Raw genomic sequence first — 22,648 nt, 5'->3', positions numbered from 1 at the left:
CATAAAAATGACTTAATAGGAGACTATTAACAACAAATGTCAGTGTCATGGGTGCTCTGTCAGAGTCAATGTCCAGATGTGCAAGCTGCTGCATGGGGTTTTAGACTATTTGCTCATCATAATGTCGTGTCCAGAAATGGTGGCAAAATTGTAGTGGATAATAAGCTTGGATCCTTGAATAGGAATTTGTCTTTGCTTCCAATTCTCTGTAAAGCGCTCAGATATAGTTAAGCTGCTACAGATAGCGTATTCAAAACAGCACTTAAAACATTCCTTTAAAGACAGTGTTGAAGTGTAACTGTATGTAGGATTTTCATGCTGCGCTGATTATAGTAATATGAGCATTTTCTGGTAGACTGCTTAGCAACATGACTATAAATTGTCTGACACTTGTTCACACTGCTTCTTCTGAAGGAAGATTTTTGGGGAAATAAAGCATGTCTTATCTTGAATCGCAGGACTGCCTGGTTTAAAAAGGACCACAATGATCATCTAGTTTCAACCCCCCTGCTATTTGTAGGGTCACTAACCACCAGACCAGGCTGCCCAGACCCATATCCAGCCTGGCCTTGGATGCCTCCAGGGATCCACAACCTCCTTGGGCAGAAGAGGAGAAGGCCTGCAGTGTTGTTCGGATAGAGAACTTGCTGAATCCAAAAAGTCTGTGTGTGGGGGGGGAGGGTTGTTTGATTGTTTGTGTTTTTTTTCGGTTGTTTTTTTTCCCCTCTACCTCAGCATTTATAATTTTTAGGGTTCACCTTCAGTCAATGTTCTTTCAGTGTTCCAACTGATTTGGACATGATCTTCTATCATCATGTATTCTCTTTTAATTAGCAAAAAGCAGAAAACAATTTCTTTTCACTCACTGCTGCCTTTTGGGTTGGTTGTGATCTTTACTTCTTGAGTTATCTTTGCAAAAGTTCCTGAAAATGGAAATGAATAGATATCGGGGATTTCTACTTCCTTAAGAAAGGCAAGGAGAGAGAAACTTTTCAGTTCTGTTCTCTCTTGCAGTGAAAGTAAGCATGAAATGTTTTTTTTATCTGACCTTTTCCTCAAATCTGCATTCAGCTATTTGTAATTTGGAACTGCTTTGGAAAGCAGAGACTGATTGATTCTGAGGGTGGAAGGCGACGTTCTCAAACCTGGTAATGGATACTGAATTGATTTTCCTTTCTAAATTTTTAAATAGATATTCCTTTATCTTTAACTTCCCTTAGATTTTTATCCATTTTTACTCACGTATTTCACGTATTTAGTTATTTTGCTCCCCTAAACAAGGCAATGGCCGCAGCAGCACTGCGGGGATGGAAGCGGGGTGGCTGCTGCACAGGGGTTGCAAGGAGTCGGTCAGCAGGGGGCGAGACCTCGTGTTGCTGGCGGCCGTGGTGGTGGTCCTATTCTGTTTCCAATTCTCTCCTTCATCCCACTGGAGGGGAGCGAGTGAACGGCTGTGTGGTACTGAGCTGCTGCTGGGTTAAACCACAACAGTATTTTAACAGGAAAAAGAACTGGAGTGGTCATATATGGAGCCTAAATATTCTTTACCAAATGCTAGTATTGTTTCTGTTTTATTTCCTGCTTTAAAAATTTGCATTCTGCTTTTCACTGCTTTTTTTGTATTTCTTTAAACACATTGCACTGAATGATTTCATTTCCTGTTTGCATTTTATATTGTATATGAAAAATAAATATTTTTAAAACATGCCTGGAAAGTGTGATAGAGCAGTAAAATTTTACTGGACAGTGCATTTGGGAAACCATTGTTAAATTTTATTGCCTATAAGCCAAGACCATTTCTTTTCTTGTTGTTTGAAAAGCAAGTATCTTCACACTGACTTGGTTATATGGATTTGATTGTAAGGTAACTACAGCTGGAGAAGATGCAACTTCCTAGTTATATCCTGGAGATTATATAACACAGTGGCTACTAAATTTAAACCAACTGGCTTGTCCTTTTTAAAGTTAATCCTTCCTCTCTTCCCACATTAGTTCTATCTATATTTATCTCCAGAGGAGGAAGCAAATTATATATGCGTGCTGTTTCTTGGGTTGTGGGTTTTTTTGGTCCTTTTTTTTTCTTTGAGTAAATATTATGAATTAATATATTGCAAATTTGTTGTGCAAGTCAGATGTATGCTGATTTACATGGAATGAGAGTAAGTTCTTATAAAGCTTGCGCCATTTTACTCATCATGCAGGATCAAAAATACTGTCTCTTATCACATTGAGTACGTATTCATGCTAGCTTTTCTTTCAAGGGAGAGGAAGCGGGAAAGAGAGATTCCTGAATGGATTCACAGTCCATGAGGTTAATTCCCAACAAGCACCATGAAGGAAGCATACATTAGTTACTCAGAGGAAAAGAGGATTTAAGTATCTTCATCTTCATTTTTGTTTATGTATTTATTTTTATTTGAGGTATCCTTTTGCTTAGTCTTAGCAAAACTAAATAAACCAGGCACTAACTTGAATAGGCTTTTTTAGTCGTATAAATAAGGGGCGGCCCTGATCTCAAGAGTTGCCAGTTTCCATGTGTGATCTTTGCTTTATCTGTCTAGGCTTTTTGTGTAGGGGATTGGTGCCAGTACTTTGCTGCCACTGTTAAAGTAAAAACTATAATTACATTGTCAAAATAATATTTATAGTATTTTCAGGGAATAATTGCGGGAGTGTGACGAATATATTATACTCATCAAACTTTTATGTAAACATAAGCATGAGTTTTTTATTTGAGTTATTGGTGTTGTTTTTGGCCTTTGTGTGTTTCCAATTGGTAAAAATAATATTGGGATGTTCATGGTCTTTGTGAATTTGCAGAGTATGTGCCCTAACAATCAGTTGATATGCTGTCTGGTAGATGTAAACTGCTATTTGCACTTGTGTTGGGATTTTAGTCTCATGTTTCCATAGCTTTTAAAAATCCTGTGTTTTTAGAGTTTTGCGATCCCCTAATTATTATAGCACGTAGCATTTTACTACTTCACCAAAGAGGAAAGTTTTGAGCAATTTCTTTGTTCTCTTGGTATCATTTGTTTTTTTTGTTTTGGTTTGTTTTTTTTTTCTTAAGCTTCTGTGAGTCTGAGTGCCTTTGAAAGGTGGCTGTGAATGTCTCCCAGAAACATCTATGCTAGCAAGCAAGTACAGGGTCCTATGCTTAGTTAATGGTATAGGGAGGATGTAAGTGTTCTTGGTGTTGGCTGATGGTAATTTACCAAAGAAACAGAAAAACAAAACTCAAAAATCTTCAGTCATGTCTATATCATAGTTTTAACTTTAGAGCTGCTCTCTGTGCTGTGTCTTTTGGTGAATATTTTCATGGCTTCATAGTGAAGTGTCTGTCTTTGGAACATCTGCAAAGAAGATGATGTTCCTGCAAGCTTCACTCTTCGTATGTCACCCTGATATCACCTTTGCTGGATGAGAAGGGTCTCTGTCTTCACAATTTGGTCTGAAATCTTTAAAGGCAGTGGAAGGACTCTGACTTGGGTGAGCTTTGGTTCAAGTCCTTGTTCATTGACTTTTTTTAAATGAACTACAAAATGGGGAGCCAGTTTTTACACCTCCTTCAGCTGTCCGCAGAAGGGAAAGACCCGAACCTGGATTAAGACAAGTCAAAATTGTGATAAGTTTGCAAATGCTGTCACTTTGGGTGAGTGATAGCATTATCGTTTTCAGCCTGATACATCTGTGTTCATGCATATAGCTTGCCTGTGACTTCTAATATTAATATGGAAACTTTGCATGTGTCTTAATTTCTTTCCCTTATTTCATAACATCTGGAGTGGAATGAGGTTTGAGGTGAGCAAGTTCAAATCCAGGTAATAATGACTAGTTTAGGATAAAGGATGCTATTTAAATGCATCATTTTCTCAATGATAAAAAAGGAAGAGGGGCAGAATGGAGCTTTAAACATGAAAATAGAAGCTCGAGGAGGGCCTGAATCATCATTTCTTGACCTGTGATACCACAGTAGTTGTTGGATCCTGTTTCTGAATATAGTAAACTCCAGCTTGCTGTACTTGTCCTTTGATAATGCTGTGGAATATTGTTACACTCACTCCCCTCATACTTAACCAAAAGAAAACCAAACAAACCTCCCAACTCCAAAAAGAAACTCCAGCCATCCAACCTTTTCCAAGTTCTGATCCTGATTTCCTTTCTCTTTTTTTTTTTTTTTTTTTTTTTTTTTTTTTTTTTTTTTTTTTTCCTTTCCTGTCTTGGGCTTGATTCCCTGCTTGCTTCTGTGGTGATCGACTGGTTTAAGCAGTTCTAAGCTAAATTGTTTTATTTACAGTAGGCTGTAATCCAGATCCTGGCTAGAAAAGCTCACCTTTCTGACAGTTGAAGTAAATGGAATTGAAACCAGACCTTATAGCAGTAACAGAAGCATTAGTGCTTTCCAACAGTGTGGTATTCATTGTACTGATGATCAAAACTGTCCATTCCATGTTGTTTGTGGAAATTCTTTTTAATTGGTGTACTGATAGACTGAGACAGTGGCTGTTTCAGATTCTCTATGGATCATTCTTCTTCTTCTAAGAAAGACCAACCTGAGCTGATATCCTTAAATTGCAACAGTAGGTAGATTGATGGGCAACCTTGCAGAGTTCCCCTTTCTAGTTGCTGATACTGCTTTTAGGCAGTGTTTATTACTGATTCTTTGTTTGGTTGCTTCTTTTTTGGTGTTTTTTTTTTTTTTTTTTCTTTATTTCTTGCTCCTTCAATTTGGAGGCTTTCTGGTGCAGCCTGCCAAGATGTTGCTGATTTATGACACATGCATAGTGGTTTTATTATGTGGAATGATATCCACTTGAAGCGCAAAGGAAATGGGAGTTTGCTGATGTCTATTTAATTAGAATGGTTTCTGGTTACTTTGCTGTTCATTTCAAGTCTCAACCAATGTCTGTGTTTCTGTGGACCTTTAAACACAGTGTTTTGTAAGCCATTTCCTTCCTTCCTTCCTCTTTACTATCCCCCACCCTACCAGCAAGTGTGTCAGCAAGATTCATGAGGAGGCAAGGCAGAAGTAGATGTGAGTCAAAACCTATAGAAATATCTGTAGATGTAAAGTGATGACCATTGGTCGACTGTAAAGGTAAAAGTGTGTAAAAAGAAATAGTTTTGGTATTGTAGATGGAAAATGTGTTTGTTGTCTCCTTCTTTTGTTGGAAGGACTGTGGTTTTACTCTGTTCTGATGCTGTATGCCAAATCAGCAGCTGCATGGGCAGCTCTGGCATGAGCAGTACCATTGTAATCCTGATGGTCTGACCTCACAACTGCTGCTTGATGCCTATGTTAGTAGCTGCCCTCTGCATCAAAGGCAGAAGGAGGAACTAGTCTTTATCTCCTAATTTACTGCTATGCGTTGGAACAGGAAAGAAGGGTGTGCCAATTGTGTACTGTCCCTATAGATCCTGAGGTTATTTGCAATGATGGCCTAGTGCAGGCCACAGCTTCTTTTCTGTCTTGTGGCTGTAATGAAGGAGAAGCAGAAGAGATAAAGGATACATTTGTGCTATTACAGGATATGGCCAGATTTATGTAGTTTTTCTTGTTAATTTTTGTTTTTGTAGGCTGGGACTTCAAGACGGTAAGATCAAGATAGGGAGAACAGGATAAACAAGTCATTTAGTGCAGACAGCTTCCTGGAGGCAGAGCATCTGAAACATAACGTAGAGAGAAGTTTTCACTCGTACTAAGAGGAAGTGCCCTTTTTTAAGAGTCTTCCACAGACATCCAAGAGTGCTGTAGTTCTTCCTGCTGGGAAAGTGAAGATGGAGGGAGAATGGAAAGGAGCTAGAAAAGGTTCCATGGAAGAAAGAACAATGTGAGACACCCGCGTCTATTTGCGTAAATTGTTTCTGGTTTGAATCAAAATCCAAACAGTAAAAATTATGTAAAAGTTAGCCTTTTGGGCCCAATCTCTTGATTGTCAGTATCATGTCACAGCTTCCATTTTGAAGTTATTTAGCATGGCACTGATGGGACAAAGAGGGCATCTGTCTGTAACTGTGGCTTTCCAGACGTAAGCTATAAGATTCCTTTTCATTCTGCTGCATCCTTTTTGTTAACAGCTTTGGGCTGGCAGAGAAATTTTGCATGACTGTCCTTTTCTTCTCAGTGAGAATTCTAGGGAATGCCGCCAGTGCAGAAAGGAAAAGTGACAAGATTTGTGCCAGATTATATCAAATTCTTTCCCTTTATTCCATTCTGCATACTTAATAATGTGTGATATGGAAGGAAACATAACAAGGAGATTAGAGAAAACAAGCAACCTTTAAATGTATGTAACAATGGCAGTGCCCCAAAACGTGTGCGCCAAAACCATTGCTGTATAATAAAGTGGATATGGAACTAAATATACCAAATGTAAGTGTATTTGATCTCTGCCTGTTACAAACGGACCATGACGACCATCACACATTATTACCCAGATATAAATTGTCCAAGGCAGAAAAATTCTGATAACCTTTTCACAGATTTACAGAAAAAGATCATTTAACTTTTCTAAAGAAACACAAAGCACTTGAATGGAAAGTTTGCTTTAACATCTGCAGCATGCCATCAAAAATAACACTTATGGTAACACTAAATAATTGAAGCAAGATTGCTTGTAATCTTGGTTAGTATTTTAGATGTTAATCATTTCCTACTTTTTAGACCTGTGCAAGGTATCATGTAGTAGTAGCATGTCATATGATTAGATACCATGAATAACGCACACTGGGTGGCCAGTCCTTTTCGTTGGTTGTTGGTTTAGGTTTTTTTGTTTCCTGGCGTGGTTTAAGTCTGGGTTCAGACTCCCCAGTACTTCAAACTTGCTGATTTTGCTGGAGCAAGCTCTTTAAAGGGACATTAGATTAAGGTTCAACTTTTTGGGCTGACTCAAAAAAAAAAGAAAAAAAAGAAAAAAAAAAAGAATTTTGTATCCTGATGTGTGTAAGAAGCTTATTAAAGCAGTTTGGCAGTCTGCAAGCACTTACGCACTTTAGATAGGAGAGTAATCTCAAGCATATTTTTTTGCTGCTTCAGGGATTGTAACAGGATTTGCATTTACTGTGCCTTTAGACTTTAATAGCTAATTTGCTACAGAAATGAACATACCTGTGATTGTTTCTTTCTAAAATTAAAAAACAATGCAATTAAAACACTAGAAGATAAAGCCCCATTACTATATTTAATAAGATTTTGCAAGTTCTGTATTAAAGTTCTGTTTGAAACTGATTTCATGTCAGACAACACGCTGTCAAACTGATTCTAAATGAACAAAAACTATTTTTGAAATCTACTATTAAGAGGTCTTGTTGTAAGTTACTTTATATTAGAAACTCATTTGGTTGTCTACTGATTCAACTCATCTCCATTCTAATTCACTTATAACTTTACATTTTACATAACTTTTTTTTTTTCTTCTTCTTCTGTTTTTGAGGCAAGTTCTCCTTTGTAGGAAAAAAAAAAAAGTGTTAAGATGTTGCCCTGACCCTTATCTCCCAGCACCAGAATGGTTGTCCAGTCACTGAATGTAATGTTCTGTTATTATTAGAGTTGTCATTTCTGAAGGAAAATTAAGAATTGCTTTCTTCTGGAGGTGAAGGAGTTGAAGAGTGGGAACAGAAAATTACTAAATACAACATTCTCGGTATTCCACAGATGGTAAAAACGGGTTATTAGTCTGCATTGCAGCAAGTGCAGTATGATCAATGCCAAAATATAATCAGTAGCTAGGCGTTCATTTTATTTACAGAAATAAAATACTAAGCACTATTTTAATAACTGTAAATGACAGAGCCCATATATGTATTGTACATTCAATTTGAATAGTCTAGACAGACTGTTCTCCAAGGAAAATACATTTTCATCAGTATTTGTGGTATGATTCATGGTGGTGAAGAGGCAAATAGCTCTTTTTATGACTGAAAGTTGCTTTAATTTGCAGCCACAAGGAAAGAAGTCCGTGACCGGATGACAGTGGTGGAAACTCAGGTTTTATAGTAATAGAGGTTTACACCTTATGCTGAGCTGAGGGTTTTATTTTTCCAGGGATGGCATCATCAAAAAGCATCTTGCACTTGTTTGCAAACAACCAGAAGAGGTCTATATAAAGTTTTCAGTTCACAACTCAGATTTGCAAAGCTCACGGTGACAGGCTGTTTAAAATGAGTGCTGGCTGTCAGTAGGTAGGGATTTAGCATAAATACTTGTAAATCTTTGTGTATGCACCCAGTGTAGAGGAGGTGCACCAACTCTGTCTTCCATGCCTAGTTAGTTGTCAGCAAAACATTAGAGAGATATGTGAGTTTGCTAGTGTTATGTTTGCAATTTTGCAGTTGATGTTGCATTTCTTTATACACGTTGGGATTGGATTTATTTTGTATCTTTAAGCAGTGCCTGCTTATGTTCAGACTAAACATTACGTAGATGGCACTTCTGATAAGAGAGAAAAGCAAAAGGCTAAGTACATATTTATAGTTGTCTGTTCTGCCTACCTCAAATAAAAATAATGGAAATCTCGTGACTGTTGTAAGCTGGAATTTCAGCAACTTTTCTTTGGAAATAGTACCACATGGAGGAGAACAAAACAGTGTACTGCTTTTTCAAAATGCGGCGCTTTAAATCTTTGTCCTAATAACTTGAAGTATTTAATTTTTCATTTGATACACAGTCTGATTCTGCAATTGGTACTGAAATGACTTCTTTTGGACTGTAAGGAGCAATAGAGAGTCAGGCCTGTGAAGTATTCATGTCTATTTCAGTCTGTCTCAGTAGCACTGCAGTATAATGAAGTGAAAACTGTGTGTTAGAGTGTGGTTCCTTTTGGTTATGATCATGAATGATTGAAGGGAACATATTGAACTGTGTTCTTGAAGATACTGATGTTCTAGAGTGCATTTAAACCACTGTCTTGGAAGGGCATAAAACAATAGCACCTGCCTCATTTTTGCATGGGTAGTATTGAGTGATTCAAAAAGATCAGTTTATATGTAGTCAAACATGCTAAAATTCATTAGGAAATATGTTAATTGTACATATTTTATACCAAGATTATTTTTGGAGTTTCTAGGAACTATTGGAATTTGGCAAAAAGCTTCTTCAGCTCTAGGGTTGATCTGTGTATCAGAAGTTACATCTTAGTACATATAATTTCACAGTGGTTGACCATCAGGTTAAAAATAGTCTGGTTGACCACACACAGTGTAACTTTTTACTTTTTTTTTTTTTTAATTAAAATTTAGCTGTCCCTATACCCACAAAAGCATTTGTTAAGGTCAGCACTGGTGGACACCAAGATGAGGGGACGGAGTTAAGGGTTAAATAAATCACTTCTATGGAAAGGACAAAGTGTTTTTTATGGGGAGTGTTTCACAAATAATAGCTAATGCAGCTGAAACTAGTGGTTGGCAATCATTCTAGCTGCGTAAAGATCCTAAGTTTTCATAGAAAAAGGGAGGTAGTCTCCCTTTTTCAGACAATGTGTTACTGAATGGATAGCAGAGTTCTTTCAGCTGTGTAATGGAGTTGGACTCAATAATCCATTTCTAGATTTTTTTTGTTGCTTTTCCTCCAAGTACAATGTGTTTTTGAAGAGGAGAAATTAGTATCTATGTTTTAGCGATTTGTAAGGACTACTGGAGGGTGTGTTGCAGCAATGAAGTCTGATAGATATAAAACAAACAAGAGGAACCTGGAAGTTACATGCTAAGAGGCTTCCATGGTCTGTTATTTGCTTGTTTCCTTAACTCATCAGTACCCCTGGGTCTTGCTATGAATTAACAGATTCGTTTTTGTTGTTGTTGTTAATCTGTGCTTTAAAAAACAAAAGCAAAAAAACTTAAATATCAATGTATAGATTTTCAATGCTTAAATCAAAATTCAGTGTTATATGGTATTGGTCATATGCTAGTATTTTTAATGTGGAATCCTTTTTGGATATAAATGCCGTTTCTCTGATATGTGTTGCGGTAAGACAACCAAGTAGACCTCAGAGGTGTGTGAGTGTCCTAGTAGGTTTTTTGTGTTTTGTATTTTTAGTGCATAACTGTGCAGACAGTGATGCAGTGTGTGTGCTCTGATGAGCTACTCTGGTTGTGGTGCTGTAATGTCTTATACCATCGTTTACACCTCTTCATCATTTGCTTTCCTTTGTGACTACTGAGTGTTGTACATAAATACATTCCAGTACACAAAGTGTATTTGGTATGTGCTGTTCACCTGACATCTCACTGAGTACTCTGTAATGAATTATATTTTTAATGTAATATTATTATATTTTTGAGGGGTAGGAAAAAGAAAAATCAAAAATTGTAAAAATATTGCAGCAGTTGCATTGTAACTGTGGCAGAGCATATGAGTTAATTGAGTTGACACATTCTGAGCAAAGATTTATACACTGATTTGTGTAATCTTTATTCCTGAAGTAGATCACTTGCCTCAGGTGCTTGTAGAATTACACCTTCCCTTTAAACTGCTTGAGATTTTTCACAAGATTACTTTTGTGAGGAAACCCTGCAATATTGAGATACGCTTAATGTGAGTAGATACTCCTGCTTTTGTCTCACAGATTAACTGCTTGCCCATATATTGATTTGTTTCTTCAAAGTAAATGAAAAATATTAGCCTCTGTGGCTTAAAAAGCACTTACAGATTAAACTGTTTCTTTTTTCATGGCATGGAAAGAGCCATGGTCTTCCCTGGATCCTTCTCATTTGTTCAGGGAATCAAGATGAAAGGAGAACTTTGATTGATTACTTTCACAAATACTAAGACTCTAATGTGTGATTAATAGGTAATTTCTGGATATTTATTATCATATTACAAACATATGCTTTTTATAGTTGTCACTGTGAGAATGTCAATAAGGATCTTTAACTTCTTTTTCCTTAGTTTGGTATTTTTTGACAGCCTAGTCTCTGAAGAGCTAAGTGTAATTGCTGCATAAAAAAGATCAAGCAAATCTTAGTTAAAAAGTAGACTAAAACTAAATTGAGAGGTCTTTTCATAGTAGAATAGGTAAGGAGTACACATAGAGAAATAAAATCCTATTAGGATTTACCACCTTTTTAGGTTTTTTTCTAGCAGGGAAACATTTCCATAAGATGTCTGCTAGAAGAGTAGTGTGCCCATGATAGCTGTCCTGCAGAAAAACTCTTCAGTCAGCAGGATGGGAATCAGATGAATGGAAGAAATGGCAGCACAGTGATGGGCAGAGGGGGTAAAAAGAAAATAAAAAGGTGCAAATAGACCTTGCAGTGCAAGTAGACTAGTAGATTTGCAAGTAGAAAGAACACAGATAGTAAAAACAAAGCCTAAAGGAGAAGATGATTTGAAGTGCATTACGGAAGAGACATATATATTTTGGACTTAAATGAGATACATGGGAAAAAAGTTAATATTCTTTAAAACCAATTTGCCTCATTTTTGACTCGCTTTCTTTTTCTTCCCAAGAGGACATATGCCCAACCCTTGGTAGGAGATGTGACTGCCAGCTGGCACAACACCTTTTAAAGAGATCTTATGTTTTCTGAATCTGACAACATTTGTCACATCTGTACATAACAGACAACTATTTTTATTATTTGTTAAACTGCATTTTAATATTTGAGATTCCTCATCAACCTGTAAAAAATGATCAAGCTATTGAAAGCTGTCAGTAACACCAAAAGTGTTTAATTTTGTGAGCTCTGTGGGTTTGTGCTTTTGATTTTGTTAACTTACGTATTTATATTTTTTGCAGAATTGCTGAGATTGGAAGGGAGATTAAGGATCATCTAGTTCTAACTCTTCTTCTATGGACAGGGTTGACACTCACTAGATCAAACTGCCCAGGTCCCCATCCAGCCTGATCTTGAACACCTCTAGAGATGATGCATCCACAACTTCTTCTTGTTCCAGTGCCTCACCAGCCTCTGAGTAAAGAATTTCTTCCTAACATATAACCTAAATTTTCCCTCTGTTAGTCTAAAGCCATTCCCCTTTGTTTTATCACTATCAGACTGTGTAAAAAGTTGGTCTCTCTCCTTCATGTACTGGGAAGGAGGGGTTCTTTGATATTAACTCCATCAACATCTATGATTCATCTTACAGGTTGGAGAAATGGGCCCATGAAAACCTAATGAGGTTCAACAAGGCCAAGTGCAAAGTGCTGCACTTGGGCCTGAGCAGTCACAGGTGTTTGTACAAACTGTGGGGGTAGAACTCCTTGGGAGCAGATCTGTGGAGAAGGACTTGGGAGTCCTGGTAGATTAGAAGCTGGACGTGAGCCGGCAATGTGTGCCTGCAGCCCAGAAGGCCAACTGCGTTCTAAGCTGCATTAAAAAAGGGGTGCCCAGCAGGGAGAGGGAGGCGATTGTCCCCCTCGGCTCTTGTGAGGCCCCATCTGCAATACTGCATCCAGGCCTGGAGCCTCCAGTACAGGAAGGATTATGGCGCTCTTGGAGCGGATCCAGAGTAGGGCCACTAAGATAATCAAAGAACTGGATCACCTCTCCTATGAGGAAAAGTTGAGGGAACTAGGATTGTTAAGCTTGGAGAAGAGAAGGCTCCAGGGAGACCTCATTGTGGCCTTCCAATACTTGAAGGGAGCATATAAACAGGAGGGGAAATGGCTGTTTACGAGGGTGGATAGTGATAGGACAAGGGGGAATGGTCTTAAACTGAGACAAAGGAAGTTTAAGTTAGATATTAGGAGGAAGTTTTTCAATCTGAGGTTGGTGACACACTGGAACAGGTTGTCCAGGGAGGTTGTGGATGCCCCATCCCTGGATGCATTCAAAGCCAGGCTGGACGTGGCTCTGGGCAGCCTGGTCTGGTGGTTGGTGACCCTGCACATAGCAGGGCTGTTGAAACTAGACTAAACGTCTAGTTTTTATGTCCTTTTCAACCCAGACCATTCTATGGTTCTATGACTCATCTTCTTCCTTTGTTTTAAAACTGTATTAAGAGGAGTTTGAAATAAATCCTTTGTGATAATAGTAGGAATACATTGTTAAATAGTGTTAAAATGAGAGGCAGTTCTGCTCAGTGTACTGGCTCTAATTTTACTGCGGTAGAGACCTGAAATGGTTAACTACATTAACATACCATATTAAATATTTGTCCTACTACACAAAATTTAGTGTAGGTATCTTGGGAGTAGATTGGATTCTCCTGTTGTGTTTTTGCCTGCTGTAACGTATTTTTAAAGCTAACTTATGGAGAGCATCCGGGGAGCTCTTCTAGTAGCAGGCGGACCAGCTTTTGCAGAGTTTGAGTGATGGCAAACAGCCTGTTTATGTTAATCCAGTGCTATAAAGAACCTCCTCTGATTAGAGGTAAAACGGACGCTGCAATGTGGCAGCTACTGCTTCTGCATGGGTCTGTTTCAGTTTGCACCAACTGCAACTCTATGCTTTCGTTCATTTCCATCTATCTTATACTTTCACTGACTCAGTTAGTTTTTGTAATCATTAGCGGCCATTGCTTGATGTTAATGTAAGTCTCATTGGAGGTGGAAAGAAAAAAGTTTTGTTCTGATTACAATTCCAGAATGTGGAAAATCAATTCCATTAGAGGAGAAAAAGCTAATATTAACATACAATAACAGTGAGAAACTGCACAGAAAACCGAATTGAGATGTATTGTGTATGTGTGTGTGTGAGTAGATACATATATGTAATGTTGAAAAGTTTCATTTCTATGAAATTGATTAGTGTTTTGCTGAATTTCCAGTTAATATGTTGTCTGGTTTTTTTTCGTTTTTTTTTTTTTTTTTTTTTTCTTTTTTTCAGCTTTTCGATGTAGCCTCCAGTTTCTTGGAAACATTGCAGCAGGAAATGGAGATTCCCAGAATAGCATTTGGAAGTGTGCTTTCCCAGATCTCTTCTTGTAAGCATGGATGCGGCTTTTTTTATAATGTAATTTCTGTGGTTTTATTCAAATCTTTTGTACACGACAGTTGTGCTTCTTCTAGCACCATAAAGCTTTGAAAAATAACTTTGGGGAAAATGGAGCGGTTGAGACCATATCCTGTAGATGTTTTTTTTTGTTAGTCAACCACAGGGGTCAGGACCTTTGAAAACCTGTTTGTTATAAACTGACAGTAAATTGATTTTATTTGACACAAACTGGAAGAAAATTATGTTTAAATAATGAGCTTCAAGCATAAGCTTTATTTCAGAGGTATTTTCAAGTAGTTATACACTGCCTGTTTCCAAGAATGTGACTTCTCTTTCATTCACATTGCTTATGTATAGACCAGTCAGTTATTTGTGGATTAGATGGGATCTACAAAAAGTGGCTTAATATCTGTGTCTTCCGTTCCCTTTGCCATTCATCCTAGCCTTAATGAAATACGTTTCTGGAGATTGATGATGTGGCATGAAACATTACATAAACCATTTTGTGTGGACACATGACAATATTTTTGGTGTAGTTGGCCAAATCTTTCACAGTAAGCTGCTGATAAAGGCATATTCGTTGAATTTGGTGCTCAGGATGAGTATATGTTTGGAGTCCGCTTGTCAGAGGATTGTATGGTAATAGATACAGGTTATTATTATTGTTTCATTCAATTCCTAAATTTCTAGTTAGTTCAGATATTGTACTAGTATTATAAATCACATCTTAAGTTTGACTTCCAGTTTCAGATTTTCTTTCTTTGCAGTTGACTTTATATCTCTTGAGCTACGGCAAACTCATGATTCTCTGAAAGACAGCAGACAAGAACAAATAAACAAGCTGAATGTCCTTAAGTGTGTTTTTCCAGCATCAGTTTTAACTTACCGTCTTAACTATTCATTTTCTCTTGAAGAACCTGCCTAACCTACAGTGATGAAAAAATTGTTGCCTACTGTTGTATGGTCTTATTTACCTGCCTTAATACAGAGAAAGTGAAGGAACTGATGGATCCTGGGAACTTGCCTGTGGCTCTTCACATCATAAAAGTCTACAAAGAACGACTAGAGTCTGAGTGGTCGTATGTATCTTTTAGACATTTTTTCCTCTTAAATAAGTGTTTTAGTAGCATCAATCTCTCCGTGAAAGTGTCTGAATTTGTGGCTCTGAAAAGTAGTAAATGATGATCTATATGTAAGTTACTAATTTGATCTCAAGTTCTTCTCATAAACTTATACTGACTAATTTGATTTCCCTTAAACTAAGACTGTCTTTGTTGAGGATATAAACAGGAGTTGTAGACTCAGTGGAGTACTCTTCTTATTAACAAATCTGCTGTCTAGTGTGACATACAATCATTTTTACATTGAAACAGAGAAGTCATGTTGTATGTGAATCTTCTAAATTTCATTTTCTAAAACTAATCGGTGGGTTTATTCCATCAAGCTTTGAATTTTTTGCTAATGGCTATTTCTGTAAATATTTCTGTCACTTATGCATTTGAGAAATGTTGTGTTTGTCAACAAGGATATGCACAATAATTCAGGGTTTTTTTAATATGAGAAAAATACTGGATAAAAGAGGATTATTAAAACAAAACTCCATATACTTTTTTATTTTTCTCTTGAAGGACATGTTTAAAGTAAAAATTTAATTAGGAAAAATTATCAAGGTTTAAATAGATATTTAGAAATCCGTTTTCCTTGCATTAGTACTGAAAAAAAAATTACTTAATTTTTTTTTTGGGGGGGGGAGGGTGGTCTTTTTTCCTAACCAGGTCAGTTTGCATAGGACATAAGTAGTTTGCAGAAAGGAAACTTAGTTTTAGGATCAGGTGACTAGACTTCCATTTCAAAAGTGACTAACCGAATCATTAGTTTTGGCCACAGTCAGTAGAGGTACGTGTGAAACAGATGACTTTTCAGGTAATTATCTTGATTATCCTTTGTTTTTTTTATGTGTTGAAGATAATGTTTTGACTAAGATATGAAAGCCAAGAAATCACCGAGATTAGAAAAGACCCCTAAGGTCATCCAGTCCAACCATCCACATTTCACCAATGTTTTCTAGTAAAGCATATCCCTCAGTACAGCATCTAAGTGTTTCTTGAACACCTCCAGTGTTGGTGACTCCACCACCAGCCCATTCCACTGCCTGACCTCTGTCTCAGGGAAGAAGTAGTAATTCCTGACGTCCAACCTGGATCTCCGTTAGTGCAACGTGAGGCCAGTTCCCTCTAGTCCTATTACTAGTTACATGGGAGATCAGGCCAACTCCTACCTCACCACAGCCTCATTTTGGGTAGCTGTAGAAAGCGATAAGGTCACCACCTGAGCTTCCTCTTCTCCAGATTTTAAGTAGTCTCGACCACTCCTCATAAGGGTTGTGTTACCACTGGTTACTCTCCAGCCTTGTTACCCTTCTCTGAACTTTTTTTCTTACTTCACTTAGCCACTGTATGAACATTAATATCATGCTTTGATCTTACATCATACAGTGCAACATGTGGACATAAGTATGTGGCTATAAAAGTATCTCTGAAGACAGTATTCTGAGTACTGAAAGATGTGGAAAGCCTAGCAAATTAGTATTCTTGTTTTGAGTTGTACAATTACTATATATATATATTATTATTTTTTTGCAATATCTGTATTGCAAACTAGCAAGAGGTATTTTTGTTTGTCTTTTTTGGTAGTATTAACATAGAATGTTTCTCTTAGGCAACAAGTTGTTCTTTAGCTTTAAATACAGAGGTTATTAACTTACTAATCTTATGAATCTGGATATTTTTTCACAAGAAAACAAGTTGTATTTTAGATTCTGCTTTACTTCCTGCCACTTTCTATAATTTTGCGATCTGTAAAGCGCATAGTACAAGAGCATTATTATACCTGATGTAATACAACCAAACTTTCTTGCCTAAAAATTTCTCTTTATTATCTAGAGTATGAGAATATTATTTGTCTTGAGGATAGTCCTAAGGTGGACCTGAAAGCCAGTTTCATTTTTTACTGCTGATTTTCCTCCTGTTAAATAAATGTGAATGGATATATTCATATAATACTAAGATGATATCAGGTTAATTTTTTCTTGCTTTCTTTTTCTTGCTCTTGTTGCTGAGCAAGAGGAGGTGCACCAGCCAGCTGACTTTCTCATGCCTTGCCTAGTCTAGCTGTTTTTTTCTCCAGTTCTCCAAACTTAGGGGAAAATTCTATTTCCAGCAATATTGAATCTGCTTTTTGTAGAAAACCTTTAGTGGACTAATCGGTGTTCTCTATTTACTAGGTTAAAATGCTGCTCCATTCTGTCACGCATAAGCTGGAATTCTTTTGAGGTGTAAGTGTCCTTCTGCTATAGCTGTTATTTAGACTTGATTTGATAGCATCCAGAAATTTCTTCTTAAAGTGTTCTCTGCTCTGAAGAGAAAAGCTTAGCAGCAGAAAGGATTTCTAATTTTGATAGAAGTGATGTTATTTATGAGTTCTTTGGCTGAGGAAAGTTGAAGTATCCTTCAACTTTCGTCTCTCTAACTGTACTATAGAAGACGTTATCTCGTCTCTCTAACTGTACTATAGAAAAAATATTTGGTCAGCAGTTCATTGAACATTTTGGAGCTGTACTTTACCTCTCGCTGAAGTACGATCCTAGTGGTATGTTTAGATGAATTTGCATAGCTGCAGAATTTGCAACAAAGCTGATACTTTGTTGTGAAGATTTGAGTCCCTTAGGCCACAGCGACCAGAGTGCACAGAAACCATTTTGAAGCAGCTGTTCTTGCATTAGATAGCTGAGCCAAAATATAAACTAGTCATCTTCCAAGAGGTTATGCTCACTGCCAGACTCATATGTGACTGAATTTAGAATGTTCTTATTTTTAAAGTTAAAAATATTACTTAATTTCTGCCTACCTTCTTGTGTCTCAGTTTGAGCATCTGGTTTCTTATTACGCTGAATAAAAAGTGTATGCCACATGTGTTTATTCATCTTGGCTGTGCTTTCTTGCTGTCAAACATTGCTCTTACGTATTGAAAATCTTTCTTTGAATAACCATATGAGTTTTGGTTGTAGGCAAACCATTTATTCACGATTGTATTCTATTTCATTTTATTACTTACTAAAGCTAATAAATTAATGTTCCTCTAGAGTTAGTATCCAATGAATTCTGAAAATAATCATGATGCTTAAGTTATTTTTCCATTTGCTGCTATGAATCATTAGAACAGAGAGAGGACAGCCAGGGCGAACATTTGGATTTAAAGCAATTGGCTGAACTATGGTCTCTCCCATGGGGTCCTTCCTGCTCCTTTCTGCTAAGCACATGTTTGGGTTTCCTACTGTAGCCCCATCACAGCAGGGGAAGCACATCTTGAAAATCTTTTTCTCATTCAGTTGACAATTCTTGCTCAGTTCTTGATCCCATTCATATTTAGAGTCTGGATTTTCATCTCCATGCTGGAAAAGTCCTCAGGGAGAGTTTAAGAGGAGCCTCATTCCAGCCTTTGGCTTCTGACATTCCTCCCTCTAGTCTTGCAGCAATTTTCTAGGAAGAAGTCTTTGTCAGAGGAAATCTGAGATTATTCTAAGCAGTTCTTGAGAGCTTTCTTTTCTAGAAGTGGCTGTTGGTGGCAGAACTCCTGCAATTCCTGTGTTGACTGCAGTAAGCTTCTTTTCTAATTAAAAAGGGTGAAGGAAGCGTCTCTGAAGACAGGGCATTGTTTTCTGGGTTCCCCTTCACTTCTTCTTGCATCAAAAGCTATTCAGTAGAAAACAAGGATCTTCTGTTGGGGAAAAAAGAATATCTGGAGTGTTGCATGTTGGTGGCTATGCTTTCTGAGGGGAGGAGAGAGAATACCTCAGATTAGCATCTGCTGAATCTATTCAGAGGTGGAAAGCATGCTGTCCATTTTTAAAAGCATTTTTTTGAATCCCAAAAGATCTGGTTTGGAGATCAGCATATTGAGATTTTTGAGACTAAGCACTGATGCATTTATATGAGATTTTTGTAGACTGATAACATAAATTATCTCAGAACATGGAAAAAAAGGAGATTCAATGATGCATGCCTACATTTGTCTTTCTCAGTGACACACTTTTTATTGTTTTCTGTAGCATACACTGAGCTAACAAATAGTTAATAAATTTCAGAAGTAAGTTGGTTCTACATGGAGTGCCCTTATAGAATCAGGTACCTGTTTATCTATACCAGATGGTCTGAAGGCTCATTTCATTAAGCTTGTGGTTACTTGTAAGCTTCAGAAATGCCTCTATCTCTGAAATCTGTTAAGTTGCAAAATGTAATTCACACATTTTACTGATACCTTCTCTTTCTCTTTTAGAAGCTTGATCCTCTGAACAGCTCCAAGATTTTTTTTAATATTTCTTTCTTTGCCATCTTTAATATTGGATACAGAGCGTTACTTCAAAATAGCTTTAATTAACATTTATTAGGCTCTGTATTTTTGAAATGCCTCTGAACTTTCAGTCAACGCAGCTTCTTAACTTGTTTTGTGGCAGCGATCCTGTAATCTTGAATACTAGGCAATATACTGAGATTGTTGCTGGTCTGACTCCCAAGGGCAGTGATCTGAGACAGGCATCTCTAACAGATTCTTCAGAATGTAGCCTGACTGGATGTATACTCCTTTGTTTTCTAGCCTTTAGCTAAAATGTTAGAACAAGACAAAACTAGAAGTTTTACGGACTGAAAGCTGTTGAAAATTACCTGTCTTGTCCTGAATGTTTGGATCTGTATTTTGGCCTGTAAAGAATGCCCAGAGCTTACTGCATTCAGAATGTTTAGAGGGGAATGATGTTAAAGAATGCGATTCAAAGCATAAGTCTTTGCAAAGACTGGCTCTGCAGAAACAAGTTAGTAAGTTTCTTTTCTTTGGTTTGATTTATGCCATAGTAATTAAATGATCCTATCTACTCAACAGTTCTTTGCAGTGTAGTTGTTCTCTGGAAAATGCAAGGACCTTTGTAATGTGCATTTACTGTCTAGGCTGTTAGCCTAAGAATACGTATCTGCTGACTGGTGGAAAATTTTTTAAGCTGCTACAGCTTGGTGTATGTTACTGTTCCTGTCCTGCCTTCAGTCCTGAAAACTTGTCCTTTAGGCAAGTAGGCTCCCCTTTGAGGTATTGGTTTTGATCTCTGTCTTGCAGTTTGCTCTGTTCATGGACACAGTTGTGGAATTAGCATTCCTTCTTGCAAGTGGAAAGGTTTTAAACCTCAATATTTTTTTTCTGTTGTTTCCACCTTCTTTTGAGGTTTTTGTTTGTTTGTTTGTTTGTTTTCATTTAATATTAGTTCTCTTTTATTTTATCTCTCACAACAGATCTGTCGGTTAAACTGTGGTCGGTCTTTCTGCATTATTCATACTTAGATTTTACTTTTTCCAATGTGCAGTCTACCCACTACCATTCAAAGGAATGAGCATAGTTTGCAAGCTCCTGTGAGACGATCCTTTATTTTCTGTGTATCCTCATCTTTCCAGTGTACCTCCATTATGGACGCTAATGCACTTCTGAAAAGTTGATAATTTGTTTTGACCATATCTCAAGCATGTAAGTGAATATGCTTAGTCTGTAAGGTTATGTTTCTTTTTATAATCCTGCTTTATTTTGGCAACTGTTGCCTGCCTAAGGATACTATCTGGGAATTGGACAGATCCTTCCCTTAGGAAACACAGCTGGAACACCCTGTTCAGTAACTGAAACATGTTTCCCACTCACTATTCCCATGTGGTTACTACCAAAATCTGAAGAATCTTCTAACAAGCTCCTCTGCAGCAGTTCCAAGGGAAGAAGAAAGCACAAGCAATATCCAGCATTACATGTGCAATACAATGAAAAGCCTTGCCAAGCTCTGCCATTTTTTTCTACAAAAATGTTTTTGTTTTAAACATGCAGAAGCCTATGCTATTAGGCTCTGGAAAATTGTGGAGCCTTTAAAAAGTCATTCCTCTGTGTTTCACAACACATGCGTACCAACTCCCTTTCGGGTTTATATTAATCAGCAGCAGTGAAGTGTGTTGCACAGTTTAGAAGCTGCTGTATTTAGAAGAGAAACCAGCATAGAATGCCACATGAAATCTATTTTAAAATATTGAACCTGCAAACATATGTGTTTTGTAAAATAATTAGGAAAAAGTAGTACAAAACTACATTATAATTTATCCTAACCGAGACCAGTGTGTAATCTAAAAGCTGTTTATTTTAGAAATAGTTGGGTGGTTCCATTAGAGATGAGAGTATAGCTTTGTCATCACTTTTTCCAAGTGTGTGCAACATGCAGTGCTGCTACTATGAAAAAACAGGTTGCATTTTTGATTCCTGAAAAGCGAGGAACAGAAATCCTCCATTTTAAATAAGAGGCATAATATGCCTTTTGGCTTCCATCAAAATGATATTAAGAGTATGGTCAGCTGTTTGGCATTAGAAATAAGTTTTTCTGAACATCTACTGTTTCTTTTTGAAACCACAGCTTGGTGATGACTGTAAAGATTAGGTTATGGGACTACGCCTCCCCATTTTTGCCTTTGGTTATTTTGTCTTGGCTTATGGAAAGAAGTGTGGACAGAAACTAGTTGCTCCTGTGGCAAGGAGTCTTGCCCATGGACACAGATTTGAAGGCAAAGATGGAACTCTGCAGTAGAGTGCTTGTTGCTTAATTGGTATGCATGCAGTGCAAAAACCAGAAAATGTTACTTTTTTTCCTTTTGGGGCTGGCAAATCTGCCTGTCCTCTCTGATAGTTTAGGGTTTCCCCTGCTCCTTTCTGCTCTTTAGAAGGTAATTCTTATTTTTAATTCCAGGAAAGTTCAAGTTATGTTGCAGGTTCCAAGTTCAACTGTGGTTTTAAATAGTACTGACAATTGGAAAAGTTTCTTTAATTGTAGAGATCTGAGTAGCTTCTACTTTCTATTTGCAGAAGCAGCATATTGGCACAGATCTCCCCAGTCTCTGAAAGCTCAGGTTCACGTGTTTATTTGTCCTTTCACCTCTTTCTTCTCTTTCTTCTTGAGTATTTTACGAAGACAAAGGGGTAGAAAGTAATTTTTTACTTTGTAGCACTTCAGGGAAAAAAAAAAAAAGTGATTCAGAGTTTGCCCAAAAGTAAAAATAAATCTCCTTTCGGTGTCTTCCACATGTAGCTATTGAATTGAACAGGAGTGTATTCTAAATGTAAGAAATATTATAGGTAGTTTGAAGTTGGTCTTGTAGGCCTGAGAGTTGACTTAGTGGACCATATCATGGCCTGTGCAAGGAGGATTCATTCATTACAAGTAATAACTTTTGAAGATGGAAGGATATTCACTGTTGTGTTTTATTCCATTCAGGAGAAGAGTATTGTTACTGTACTTGGGATTGAGCCTTAAATATAGAAATGTTTTCCCTTACTGTCCTTTTGAGCAAGAAGTGCTTTAATTCTGCTGTTTGAGTAGAGTTAATTACACACACTCCAATTCTCGTTAGTTGTTTTTTGTTTGTTTATTTTTTGTCTTCTTTTAGTGGTTTAGATAGAATGCTTATGCTGTTGTGGAAGGCCAGAATACTTCTGTTTCTCAAGTGTGTTCTGGTCCCAAGTACATTGTTTTTTCCTGTTGTTCTTTTGTTTTGTTTTGTTTTAAAGGCTTGTGAGACAGCTTTAAAAAATTGGCTGCCTAAATTTTCTTTTTCTTTTCTTTTTCTTTTTCTTTTTCTTTTTCTTTTTCTTTTTCTTTTTCTTTTTCTTTTTCTTTTTCTTTTTCTTTTTCTTTTCTTTTCTTTTCTTT

General features: G+C 37.1%; 1 protein-coding gene across 1 annotated transcript in view; it reads left to right on the top strand.

Moving 5' to 3' along the window:
* ATXN10 (ataxin 10) overlaps positions 1-22,648 on the top strand; it is a gene marked incomplete at both ends in the record, with an annotated part of 96,922 nt that overhangs the window by 14,606 nt on the left and 59,668 nt on the right. The window contains 2 exons of the mRNA XM_079550660.1: positions 13,768-13,864; positions 14,790-14,954. Coding sequence (XP_079406786.1) covers positions 13,768-13,864; positions 14,790-14,954 — 262 coding nt within the window. The remainder of the gene's footprint in view (positions 1-13,767; positions 13,865-14,789; positions 14,955-22,648) is intronic.

The sequence above is a fragment of the Tetrao urogallus genome (assembly GCF_951394365.1).
Source record: "Tetrao urogallus genome assembly, chromosome: 1".
NCBI classification, from domain to species: domain Eukaryota; kingdom Metazoa; phylum Chordata; class Aves; order Galliformes; family Phasianidae; genus Tetrao; species Tetrao urogallus.
The sequence above is the reverse complement of the archived record's forward strand: the minus strand, read 5'-3'. Positions and strand labels throughout refer to the sequence as shown.